General features: G+C 35.1%; 2 protein-coding genes across 5 annotated transcripts; both read right to left on the bottom strand.

Moving 5' to 3' along the window:
- Positions 1-1,697: 1,697 nt before the first annotated feature.
- Positions 1,698-7,054, bottom strand: LOC123889278 (myb family transcription factor PHL7-like). 4 transcript variants are annotated; one of them, XM_045938541.1, is made up of 7 exons: positions 6,486-7,054; positions 6,014-6,252; positions 4,779-4,855; positions 4,632-4,680; positions 4,461-4,518; positions 4,296-4,365; positions 1,698-2,378 (listed from the first exon to the last, which is right to left on the bottom strand). In XM_045938541.1, the coding sequence occupies exons 2-7, from the start codon at positions 6,243-6,245 to the stop codon at positions 2,004-2,006; spliced, it is 861 nt and encodes a 286-aa protein (XP_045794497.1). In that variant the 5' UTR covers positions 6,246-6,252; positions 6,486-7,054; the 3' UTR covers positions 1,698-2,003. The 4 variants fall into 4 exon arrangements, with proteins under 4 accessions (XP_045794497.1, XP_045794499.1, XP_045794500.1 ...); XM_045938543.1 differs by having other exon boundaries at positions 6,010-6,252; positions 6,486-6,885; XM_045938544.1 differs by having other exon boundaries at positions 4,638-4,680; positions 6,010-6,252; positions 6,486-6,885.
- Positions 7,055-8,741: 1,687 nt separating this feature from the next.
- On the bottom strand, positions 8,742-12,830 carry LOC123889935 (translocase of chloroplast 34). Its single transcript, XM_045939457.1, has 8 exons — positions 12,692-12,830; positions 12,375-12,485; positions 11,839-11,946; positions 11,616-11,740; positions 11,234-11,498; positions 9,474-9,539; positions 9,218-9,379; positions 8,742-9,143 (listed from the first exon to the last, which is right to left on the bottom strand). Exons 2-8 carry the CDS (start codon positions 12,474-12,476, stop codon positions 9,012-9,014), a joined length of 960 nt encoding a protein of 319 aa, XP_045795413.1. The 5' UTR covers positions 12,477-12,485; positions 12,692-12,830; the 3' UTR covers positions 8,742-9,011.
- Positions 12,831-13,142: the final 312 nt, after the last annotated feature.

Here is a 13,142-nt window from a genome sequence, read left to right as displayed (position 1 = left end):
AAGAGTTTAAATGGATTTGGATTCTCTAATGTTTTTTCTCTCATACTATCAATTTCGTACCAATCTCAACCGTTCATCTTTTTGTCTCTATTCTAGACTAATTTTCTTCTTTATGAATCATTCACCCTTGCATGAGAAAAAGGAGAGAGGTCTAGACCAAAAAGACATGAGAGGATCCAAACTCGAGTTTAAACACCTTGCATAAAAAGCCTGCTTAAAAACTTTGGAGAAATTTGACAGCTTAAACCGGGAATGGATTGTCTCCAGTGGAGATTTCACTGAATTCTCTTCAGTTTCCATCTCAAACCTCTATTACCATTTTAATAATTAGATGTGAAAAAAGATGAGTGGATGAGATTCCACATGACAAAAATGTCACATGAGAGGATCCCCTCCCGCTTAAACCACCTAGAGGCGTAGAAATTGGCAGCATAAATTAAGTGAGCATGCTCAAGATCTTGACAGAATAGTCTCAAAGACTTCAGAAGCATGCACAGACCACAGCTTTACTGAAGTTTCTGAGTGAACAGTCAATACTATAAGTCTAACACTGTTGACAACTTTTTGAAAAAGTTGAAGCAGTAAACTGCACATGGCTAATAAAGACATGCAAAATTGAGTTCTAACTTCTAACTGTCAACAACGGTCATAAATATTATGAACAACACTATAAAAGGTGAATACCAACATTAGAATGAGATCTGTTTGGTTCTTTCTGTGGTGAAAAAAATTGATTTTAAGTGAATTGATTTTGTAAAATTGATTCTGACTAAAATTAAGTTGAAAGTAAAATGACTTATGTTTGCATACATTCATATAATAGTGAGTGAACAAAAAATTTGAGTGTAAAAATAAATTCTAAATTCAGAAGCTACAATTTCTAACTTCAAATTGAATCAATTCTACTTTATAAAAACAAAATATATCAAAATCAATTGTACACCTCAAAAATTAATTTTGATAGTTCATAAATAAAAATTCCCTCGACCACTTGTTAGTAGTCATAACTCGTAACCACATACAAATTATCATTACGACTATGTCTTGTATATTCCCCCAAGCTGATTTTTGAAACCTCAATGATAGTATAGTTAGTAATGGTTAGTATGATGTTCAGAGTGAGAGTCAAATTCTCGATTTTCTTTTTATCTGCTTCTTAACTCGTCCACCCTAGCCACCACCAAGTCAAGTTACATATTAATTTAAGTTCATATATATATATATATATTTTAAAATACTAAAATGAAACTATATCAATTATGCTTAAACAAGGGAAAACAATAAAGGATCACACATTAAGTAAATCTATGAAGAATTGACAAGGTTATAAATAGTATTTGGTAAATAAAACCTCATTTCAACATATATGCAAAAGGTGGTGAGAATTGAGAGAAATGATAAATTTCAAAAATATTGATATATCAAGTACAGATGTAAGTGGAATTGAACATGGAAAAAGTATAAAACATAAAATCAGTACAATGCTATCTCTTATTTTGGTCCGGAGACTTAAAGTTTCATTGTCACATAAAGGTAAAAGGTATTCACATGACTCTAAGAGTACATGTCAAACAATGTCTAATCTAACCTTATAGTAAGGTGCAATTAATGTAAAGGGAAGCTTGTTTTAACTATCTTCAACAATAACAGAGTCTTACCTCACATGTTGAATACATGATCAAACAATGCCTTCACTAGCTAATTGAAAACTTTTATATTAACTTGGACAATAACAACCCAAACATTGATAAATGATGACTAGTGTGAAGCTCTTAACATTCATCATCCATGACCACATGTACAATGCATGTCAATGCATTTCTGTTGACTGTGAGAGTGTGCAGTGTTTACCATTCCCACAACAGGAGAGAAGAATGCATCTATTTCTACATTAATATATACAAATGGATTGCATGGAGTATAATATACAAAAACATGATTGTATTTTCTACCAGATATTACAATAAGAAACAAGTTGATCTACAAACAGAACCTAATTGTTACTACTCACTCTCATTGTTGTCATCGTTTTCTGTCTCTAAATCAAATCCGAAGCCAGCATCATCATCTTCATACAAGTTCGGATCTAAACGACCAACATTACAATCATTCTTCTCTGCACTCTCTCTTGTAACTTGGGATGCAGTGAAGCCATCCTTCGGACCTTCATCAATTCTCTGCTTCTTAAGTGGAGAAAAAGTGCCTGCAAGGGCGTCACTAGACCCAGAAGGCTCTGGCTGGGTATGATTGTGCTTATCATGGGGCAATGAAAGCGTTTCTGAGGCTGGCAAGGTACTACCTAATTTCTGCTGTTCCTCTATGATCTTTTGCAAGTATTTACCCTGAGCTTCAATTCTCATTTGTAATTGCTTTTGAACCTGGAATATCATCAATAAAGCACAATACTGTGAAATTTAACAAACAGTATTCATCTTATTATCACACTTAAATCACGAGTTTGAGACAAATTAGAAGCTAATTGTTATTCATCATCATCACTCTTCAAATTAATGTAATGGTCAGTGAAGAAATTAAACTTGAAATTAATAGTTGAACCATTGATGTAATGATCACTCTTCAAATTACTGTAGCAACATTTGAAGTTTCTAGTGTAGCTTGAACTTAAACCAATCACTCAAATCAGCCATATGGATGCATATTTCAGTTATTTTCTTCATCAATACCACATTCTAATTTCTATTTGTTTTATATAAAAGATGGTTGGGGTTTAGTATCCAAGTTTAATCATTGTTGAAGTTTATAAGGCTTTAGATAAAGATGGAAGGTGAAAAAAGGACTGGTTTATTAATATAGTTTGATACGATTGGTGATTAAGATTTAATACATAAAGACTAAAACACTAAACCATTTAATACATTAAGATTTAATGAATGATAGACAAAATCGCGATCCGGAACATAGAAAGAATCGTACGCTTCTACGATCTTGCAACCCCTTGGCATGTTTGACTATGGCCAGAAACGCAAATTGATGAGTGGCTGGGATCGGCGTGCAAAGACGTAGGACTGGTGGAATCGTGCACTTCTTTCTATTCTGTTCGTCTTCCTTAAAAATACAGGTTTGTGGGTCAAGTTTGCGACCCGGTTACTTAAAACCTACAATTAATGTTCAAAAACCTAAAAATACAAGTTTTTGTTTTACTGTGACCTGCGGCGGGTAGTTTCTCACCCACTAATCCAAATAATTTGTGGAAACCTTCCTAATACATCCACTAATCCTATTACTTTGTTAAAATCAGCCCAATACACAAATTCATTGCACTCCCTCAGTCCCTCTCTCACGTAGACGTTAAATACAATGTTTCTCTGCTATCAATCTCAGTTAGCGACGTGGTGCGGCCAACCCAAAATTAGAGTGGAGCAGGCGTGGAGAGCGAAGCAGGTGCTATTTTAGGGACGTGGACACCAATACTAAAAAATATATTAAGGACCGAGAAAGTATGAAAAAAAAATATTTAGTTTAAATTGATTTTATATAACAAAACAGACCATTAAAATGGTAACAAAAAAAACCCAATATTAACTTATCCAGGTTAGGTCACTGTGGGCCAAGCCCAATACCTGATTAATGAAGGCCCAATATTAACTAAGCGAAACTCATTTACCCTAGTTTCTCTTCTCTCATCAGCCGCCGCCACCTTCACTGTGAAATCCATCTTCATCCTTCTTCTCACCTTCACAGTGCTTTAATTTCTTCTCTTCTTCAGAGAGAGAGGACTACACATAGAGATGGGAGAGGCACAGAAAATTGTGAGCAAGAGAAAATGGTTGTAGAGGTCACTTTGGACCGCGTCAACTCCAATCCCATTCTGCAATGGCGGCCACAATCCTAACCACTCCCACCACATTTATATGCATTAATCTATACTCGATATATACGAGTTGGTGAAATTGGTAGGATCATATGATCCGTGTTACGATCCGCCGATTCACAATCTTGAGACCCCTCCCCAACCTTGTGTAGGATCTCAACTCTGACTACCTTGGGCTAATATCAAAATCTAAATGAAGAGGAATGATTTATGTGCTTGCAATTAGAGACCTAGGGGACTAGAAGAAGCATAATAGTTTATCATTGTCATCTATTATACTGCCCTATCTCCAGTTTTTCACTTGGTGTGCATTATCGTTGCTTTTTTTGGTCTATTAATAAACACATGGAGTAACTTTTCTAAACCTGTTTTTACCCATAGACAAGAAGAAAAATAGTATTTGTGGGCTAATTGAGTGTTCTCTTTCAGCAATTATAAAAAATAGTATAGCTAGGTAACAAACCTCAAGCTGTTCATGCAGACGTTTCTGAACCTCCATCTGCATTCTTAGTGCGTCGTTGATTTGCAATCCCCTGCAGGCCATGATGGTTTTATTAAAATGTTAGAAGTAGAGGCATCAAAGAGAAGAATTTACAAATTATCTTCGGTAAACAACTAAGAAACCCACGGGGAAGAATCAGCGCCAGAAATACTGTCTCCAGAATTCCTTTTCTCATCTTTAGAATCTGAAAGTCCAAAAAAGAACTCTGACTAAGTCAGTTGAAAATGTGAAATCAAAACAGCGTGACATTTCTGATAAATTTGTAGGAACTATGAAGGGAAAGAAAAAACAGGGCACCTTTACCATCAGCTGGTGATTCAGGCAAGTACTTCGCCAGGCGATACTTCTACATGTAGTGATTATCAGAGAAAGATTAGAATCAACGTCACATTTCTAAAACATTTTGTGCACATACACCAAAATTATTAGTCTAGATAATATTACCTGTAAATGGCTTTTAACGTGATAAATGGTCAGTCCAGGTACACCCATCACTCTCAGAACACCTTTTGGTGTTGCTCCTGTCATGAATAATTTAAAATTAAAAAGATCCAGGAAATTACCTAAACTTTTGCATATCATCAGATAAAAGAAAAAACAAAAAAAGGTGACCCTCTCCATCAATGGCTATACGTCAATTACAATCAGCAGCTAAAATATTAAAAAAGGTTCTGCTAATTAGTGCTCATAGAATACTAGTTAAGGTTGACCAAAAAAAATAATACTAGTTAAGGAATCAAAATTGGAAAGCCTTTATTGAGAAGTGAATCATACAATGCATAAGTAAACTCTACGTTCTTACACCAAGGCAACTTAGATTAGAATTTGAATTTTTTTATTAAAATGACACGACACATACCCAAACTTATGTAGCACGTGAAAAAGACCTGTGCGACTTTGGTTGGCCGGTGCAAAAGTCTTGACAATTCACAAATTTTATTTAAGAATACCTATTTATCTATTCTTTAAACTTTAAAGGACACACGCTTTCCATCATTATGAAGGTTGCAAAAAGTGAAACTGAATTTCAGGCAAAAGAAAACTTCCCATGTCATATACAATTCAAAAAGTAGAATCAACTCACATATTTAATGACTACACTAAATTGAACTCAACCCATACAGGCCAACATGGTGTTGTCAATTGGTGCACAACCCAAACCTTGAAATGCAAGTGACAAAATACGCAAAGACACAGATACTGTTACTGCCTTACAGGAATAAATTGATCAAAGCTTTCAAGAGAAAAAAAATAAACAGCCTTTATCATGTTAAACTAATAACCCTTGCACACTGCATTACTTTGGCAAAAATGTGACAATAATCGTTTTCATATGTCTTTGCAAATTGCAAGACCATAATAAATACCCAAAAGCTTTGTTTGGAAGGGAAGAGGGAAAGGAAGGTTTTATAATAACTTGTTTGGAAGTTTTTACAAAAGAAGTAAAGGGTTTAGACTTTAGAGATTTTTTAAAACTCTCAAAAGCCCTCTTTCTATCCCAAATTAGAAAGTTTACTCTTCCCAAACAAGGCAAACTAATTACTCTCCCTTAGCTGTCACTTTCCCTCCCCTTCCCACCACTCTCCGGCTAACTTCTAAAAATCTAAACATAGCTATAAAGAAACATTTTCCCCCAAAGAGGACATGTATTAATCTCAATACTGAAAAGGAATACCCACTATCTGGTCCACCAAGCTGTGTAATAGCATCCACAAAACGATCATGAAGATCAGACGTCCAACGCAGACGCTGTTTCCCACCACCACCAGAAGGTGCGGGTGCGGGTGCAGGGGCAACATTTTTCACAGCAGATCCACTCAAAACACCAACATTTGCAAGCTGTTCAGCTCCTCCACCTTGAGATTTATGAGGCATCATTGTTGCCTCAGGAAACTTCTTTGCATGATACATACTCACACTAACAATTCACAACAAAAACAAAAACAATTAAATTTCAAATTTTGCTGAGTTTCTAAGAATAAAAAATAATAAAATCATCAAATTAGATCCATACAAAGTCAAACACCCTCCAAAAACAAGTTAGAATGAACTAAAATTAAAAACCTAAACAAAAAAAGGAAAGTTTCTAGGTTAATTCATGAACACAGCGACAAAATTAGAAATATAAACAACAATTAAAAATTTATTTACCTACGAGAAGCTTAAAATTGAAGAAAGGAATCTAAACGGTGAGATTGTTGAGGAAATCTAAATACGAAATTTTCAGAAAACTCATTCCAGAAGACGAATCCGAAGCATTGAGAATCCAAAACCAGATTCGGAATTGGATTGTTAAGGATCGGAAACGATGAAAATTGATCGGCGGAAAGAATCAGGAGCTATGTGACCTAGAGTGGAAAATTCTGATTCCTGGAATCTGAGAGAGAAAATAGGGATTTTCTCGGGAAAATGTGTTAAGATTGGGGATTAGTGGTGGTGTTTGTGTGTGCGTGAGAAACAAAGAGTTCTTTTTTTTTTTTTTTCGTATTTTTGTTTGGTCTTTGAGGAAATGATTGGATTTTAGAGAGAGAGAAGGTTTAGCGTTGAAATGAACGGACGGCGGCGTTTTAATTGGAAATAGTGTCGTTAACAATGGTGGTAGGACCCACACGCTTGTCACGTGTCATGGCTCTTTTTTGGGGTTTTTATTTGTCGTCGTTGTTTTTCATGTCACGACGAATGCCGTTTAGCTCTAATCAAGGCTCAAAGATTCCTACCATAGCTGGAGTATCTTTCCTTTTTTTTTTTATTTTTTTTAGCCAGTATTGTTTGACTCAGCTTTTTTAGGTATAGTCGTGTAAAAGCTAATTTAACAATAAAGTTATAAATTATAAATAATAGTTGTAAAATGAAAATTAAAGTTGTTCGGTAAATTTTACTTTTCAAATTATCTCCAAAATATCTTATCGTGATTAACTGAATTGAAAAGAAGAGTATTCAACGGTCGACACCACATCTGCATTTGAGGTACCAAAAAAGAATTCACTAAATTAACATTCCAATGCTTACCATAATCACCAAATAGGTCCGAAACATTCAAATGGTGAAGTTCCTCTACTAGGTCCGGTGCGCTTAGAAATCACAGAACCATTAAAAATCCATTTTTGGTCCATATAGAAATATTATGACATGACCCAATGCTCCGCTTGTGACCATCATGAACGAACTTTGCACTCCAAATACGTTATCAAATGTAACTAGGATTGTGACCAATGCTGGACTAGGAAACCACTTCTAGGAAAGTATCTAGCTTTGAAAAGTCGAGTGATTAACTATTTGAATTAGTCATGAATTTTTAGGCCACCCACATTCTTGGGCATTGAGACACGATGCCAAGATAACTAATGAATACCTTTAGACTGACCCTTGTTATGTCCCGACAAAAATGAGTTCATCATCTTCTCGATCTCATCACAAAGAGAGGACAAAAATAGAAATATGTTCATAACATAGGATGGTATTAATTGTAGAACCGATTTGATCAAAACCTCTCCGCCTGCTTGAGATAAACATTTACTGCTCAAAGATTTTTTTTTTTCGGATCCTATCCTTAACAAACTTGAAAGTGAATTTTCTACTCCTACCCACCATCGATGGGAGCCCAAGATATTTACATGTTACTAACATAGAAGTTAATCCCGGATCGCGGAGCGGAGCGGCCAGCCCCAAAACTGAGATAGCTGCATCTCGGGGAGCGAGATGGCCGGGATGCCGCTATTTTTATTTTTTTTTATAAATTACATAAATAATACTATAAACATATAATTAATGAAAAATTAAACAAACATCTCAAAATCCATTAAACATTCATAAATTAAAAATTCAAAACACAAATTTCAAGTCTACAACACCTTCTTCATCATAAAGTAACTAAAAATTACCAACAAAAGTCAAGCAAAATAAATAAGCAAAAGTCAAGTCTCCAACACTTAGATTAATAAAGTAACTAAAAATTAAAATTCAAGTTCATCATCAAAGTTTGGATCGTGAAAGTGAGAGAAGAGAGTACGATACGCGTGAGAGAAAGAATGAATTGCGGATAGGGTTTAGTTAGGAGTAAGTAACAATTTTAAAGGTAAAAAGCCAATTTTAATCTTACTAAAATGAGTGAGATTTCAAAAATGGCCTTTAAAACCCATGAAAACAAAATCTCAGTCCGCTCCATCCCATCCCGGCAGAGCTCCGCTCCGCGCCGCTCCACCGGGATCCCACTGGGATCGCCCAGGATTGACTACCATGGTTACTAATACTTGTTGCACTCCTAATATGGATGGAACAGATTCTTTAACAAAAGAAACAATATTACGGCTACAATAGAATTCAGATTTTTTGCAAATTAATGGTTCTTATCATATAAACTCTCATTTTTTAAGCACAAGAAGAAAACTTGATATATGCTCTGCAATATTAAAGAATCAAACTTGGAGATGGTGTCAATTGTTAAAGCATATTAAACAACAATGATAGTGGCTGCATCCTTAATACATCAAATCCTATCAAACTCAATTTTGCAAAACCAAACAACTTCTCACAAAACAAGCCATCTTCTAGATCACAAACAAATTCCTATGCCGCAGACTAATGGGAATTGCAGTAATTGAAAACACAGACTAAATTCAATAACAAACCACATAAAGGACAGATGTGCCGGCAATGATAGCTAAAGGTTCACAGATTTTAACGCCGACGACGACCACCTAGATTACGCTTCTCTTTCCGACCATATACATCACGTGTCTCCCATGAGGGCCTTTCTTCATTAGCAATGTCATTCTTGATTATGGATTCTATCTTCTTGATGAAGAAGAACTGCAAACAGGAAGAATAAAATAAACAAGAATCAAAAGAGAAAACAAGATATGCCTCAAAGTTCAAAATCTTACTTGTGCTGCAAATATGAGAGGAATCCATAGTTTCCCTCTCTGATTTGGATTCGGTCCTTCAATCAACTTCTTATCAACCAAAATAGACTCATTTTTGTTCAATGCGACTTCTGTGATTGTTTGGACTAGATGAGGAATCCAAGCAATCCCATTTGGAAGAACCTGTCATCATGAACACATTTTCACAATCAGATTAAGCGAGATAAATGGGCTAAAGGAGGATACAAGAGAAAATGCCACGAGCCAAATTTCCTACCTTCTCATCGCTTTCATTTTTGTTGCATCTGCCACTGTTCTCGATCAAAACAACCGGAATGGCAGCCTAGGGATAACAGAAAAGTAAACTAGAAGTATGAAAATTATGAATTACACGGCCAGTGTTTGTGAAAAGCAACAAATAATAAATTAATAATTAGTAATATTAACATTAAATAAATTAATAAAATTAACATTAACATTAACATTAAATTGAAACAAAAGAACAAGAGACAAGCTGGACATAACTCTATTATTTTAGAGGAAGCAATAAGTATACTATAAATTTACCATTAACGAATAAAGTAATTTTCACAATTTCATGATGCTCTCCAAACCCACAGAATATCCATCAATAATCCCCTGAATGAAACCATGTGTCTATACTTAGTTTAGAATGAAAGAAAAGCCAACGTGAATGCAAGAACGCTGTGTTCTCTGTAGCACCGACACTTCTGATCGAAGGTGTTGTCTGACACGTTTCAGTGTCCAACACCGACACGACACCAACACATGTGACTACTTCAATCACCCAAATTTCTCAAATTACTATTGATGTCAATGTGTCAGTGTCATTTCAAATGTTCGTGTCAGTGCTTCATAGGTTTTGTTTGTATTCACCCAAAATTCAACAAAAAATCAAAGAGGCTGCTGCTACTCTATATGGAGGTATTGAAGGGTAGAGCGAGTAATAAAGCAGGCCAGTAGCAGGAAAAAATACAGTTATGAACTAGCACATGAGAAAGTTTCTCATTGAATATCAAGGCTATGCTTCTGTACCAATGTTTTTAAAACTGAACAGCATCCGCATTAGTAGACGAAAAGGTCAAAGATTAAGGTCGGAATGTGGTTAATCGATGTTGAAGTGGAACTTGACATATATTCTATATACTATATGTATATCCAATAAATAAATAAATAATGCAAAATGTAAGAAAAAATAACTTGTTATGAGAATATATAAGTAAAGTTAGAAGGAAACTACTAATTGATTTTTCTAACATCATTGAATTGATTCATTACATACACAATAACTCAATAATAAATTAGTTAGTAACTAGATGCTACAGATTACAAACAATAGAAGACAAATACATACTAAGAAACAGTGATCCATAAATGACTTGGTGGTAGGATTCATCATGTTTTATGAATTGTTCTGGTTCAATTATTTTAATTGCCAATCTTTTTAATAAACTTTGAATTTCAAAAGGGCATATCACACAAAAAATATGAGCTATAACGTTAAGAGATGGCTTTAGCAAAGTGGGTGAACAACAGTTTCAAAGTGTGAATCTTTGTTTACTCTATCGGCTATCAGTACAAAATCTCAAATAAATTTAACCAGTTAAACTGTCAAGATTCGTCTCGTTCACCGTTCAACGGTTTCAACTTTTAAATCCACTGTTTACAAAAGCAGACAGGCCACTGGACCAATTCATGGTTAACCAGGTCTAGCCGGACAATCATGCATGACAGATGTATAACCATAAATTGGCCAAGTGTCCTACATAAAAGAGTAACGGAGATAATTATATTGGTCATCACAAACACAGGAAAACAGATCCCTACAAGAGTTAGTGCATTTGGAATCTATAGAATCAACTAAGTGGCCAACCAATGTATTCCCATTTGAGGATCATAGATCCAGGAACTAAAATCTAAATAGGTAAATACTTCAATTTCCAATGCCTTTACAGTTTCAACTTTTTACCCTGAGATGTATTTCAAGGATGGGATTGATGTTAGATAGACAAATACCTGAGAGGCATCCTTCTTTAAGGAGGCACCTGATTTGACAACTTGCAAGAGAGCTTCAGATCTTTTTGAGAAGAATTCATCATAAGGCAATCCATCTGGTGGAGAGAATTGGGCATGTGTGAGTGCTACTATAGCCTTGCTCCATATTCCTTTGCCAAAACTGTCAGTTATAGCTTTGGCAACCAACTTGTCCAAGTTGTCTACTCGATACGCATCTAAGCGGTCCACGTAAAGCAAAACATCTATGGTCTTGTCTAGAAGGAAACTACAAAAAACCAAACAAAAGAAAATGGTAAAAACCAAAATCAGTTTTTTTGGTTAAAAAATGACCAAAAACATGTTCCACAGAGTGCACAGTTACATGTCAGACATAAGAGCATACCGTTTTATTATATCAAGCGCCATATCATTGATGTATCCCCCTTCAATAAGACCAGGAGTATCGATAATGTTCAATGTAAAACCTGCCCTTGATCGCGACACCATAACTGGCCTTGCCCCTTCCGACTTTTCAAGATAAAAAAATGTTTTTTACAACACAGGCAATCATCATAAAAGAATATCAATTTAAAAACCATCACCGGCCAGAAAGTACCATCACATACCTGAAAGGGACTAATTGAAACAACTCTATCCCCAAAGATAGAGTTCACAGTTGAAGACTTTCCAACACCACCTTTGCCCATCACAAGTATGGTTAAGGAGTTCACATCCTATATACCAAAAGAAACCAACATAAAATTCCCAAAGAGGAAACAAAAAACCTTCTTTCAAATGATCACTCTCACTAAAAAAAATTGCTGTCACACAGTCACGCATAGACATTAAAAACCTGTGAAGCACTATCACTCATCAGATTAGGCGTGTTCAGGTGTTCCGGTTTTTGTGCTTCATAGTTAAAAACCCTAACACCGCGGCCATAATTTCTTAAAACCTTGAAATTGTTTTCAAATGCAATATTTCAAGACATAATAATCATATAACTAAAATTGAAGCGGCGATCTCGTCTCACAGATACATAGTACATAATTATTAATTACAATTGCAGACAATTTCTTTAACCCTTGAACAAAACTAAAACATGAAAAATTGTTTTAACTAGTGCAATAATTGGAAAAGGAAAGGAAACAAAAACAAAAACCTCTTGTTTAAGTTTTCCCAAAAGTTCAAGCAATTTGGTCTGTGTAGCAGGAGCAAATGTATTGATTCCAGACCACTCACGAACACCTGGTTGAGAACCCATAATGTTCAACTAACACAACATAGACAAAACAAAATCCGTTAATTAGTGTTATATTCCACTGAACCCTAACAATTAGAAAACAGATATGTAGTATGTGATGAACACGAATTAACGAAAAACAAAACACTGGCTAAGGTGAATATAAAAAATTGGGGAAATAAGAGGCAACGGAAGTGAAGAATGATAACGGTTGATGAGATGGAAGAAAGAAGTACCGGAAGAGAGGGAGGGAGGGGTGCGGTGGGAAGGACCGAAGGAGCAACGATAGGAAGAACCGCCCTTAGCCTCCACCTTATCCTACTGCTGCTAGACAGTACAGTATCGATATTATTTTCGTCTTCAACTATACCCTGGTCTTTTAAATTAAACAATAAATTTCACTTCAAATTAGGCTTTGGTAACACAAATAAGCTAGCTTATAGCTTATTATACGAGCTTATAAGCTTGTTTCAAAAAATTAAAGGTGTTTGGTAACAAGCTTTTTGTACTAGCTTATAGCTTTTTTTCAGATGCTATTTCAAGTAGCATTTGAGCTTATAGCTTATAGTTTTTTACACTTTATTTCAATTTTACCCTTTAATTTAATAACTACCCACTCTAAAAAAATAAACTACCCACTATCAATTATGTAATTTTATATTTAATAACCACTTTAAAAGCTAATTT

Source organism: Trifolium pratense, linkage group LG6, assembly GCF_020283565.1.
Source record: "Trifolium pratense cultivar HEN17-A07 linkage group LG6, ARS_RC_1.1, whole genome shotgun sequence".
Lineage (NCBI taxonomy): Eukaryota > Viridiplantae > Streptophyta > Magnoliopsida > Fabales > Fabaceae > Trifolium > Trifolium pratense.
Note: the sequence above shows the minus strand (reverse complement) of the source record. Positions and strands in the feature narration are given on the sequence as shown.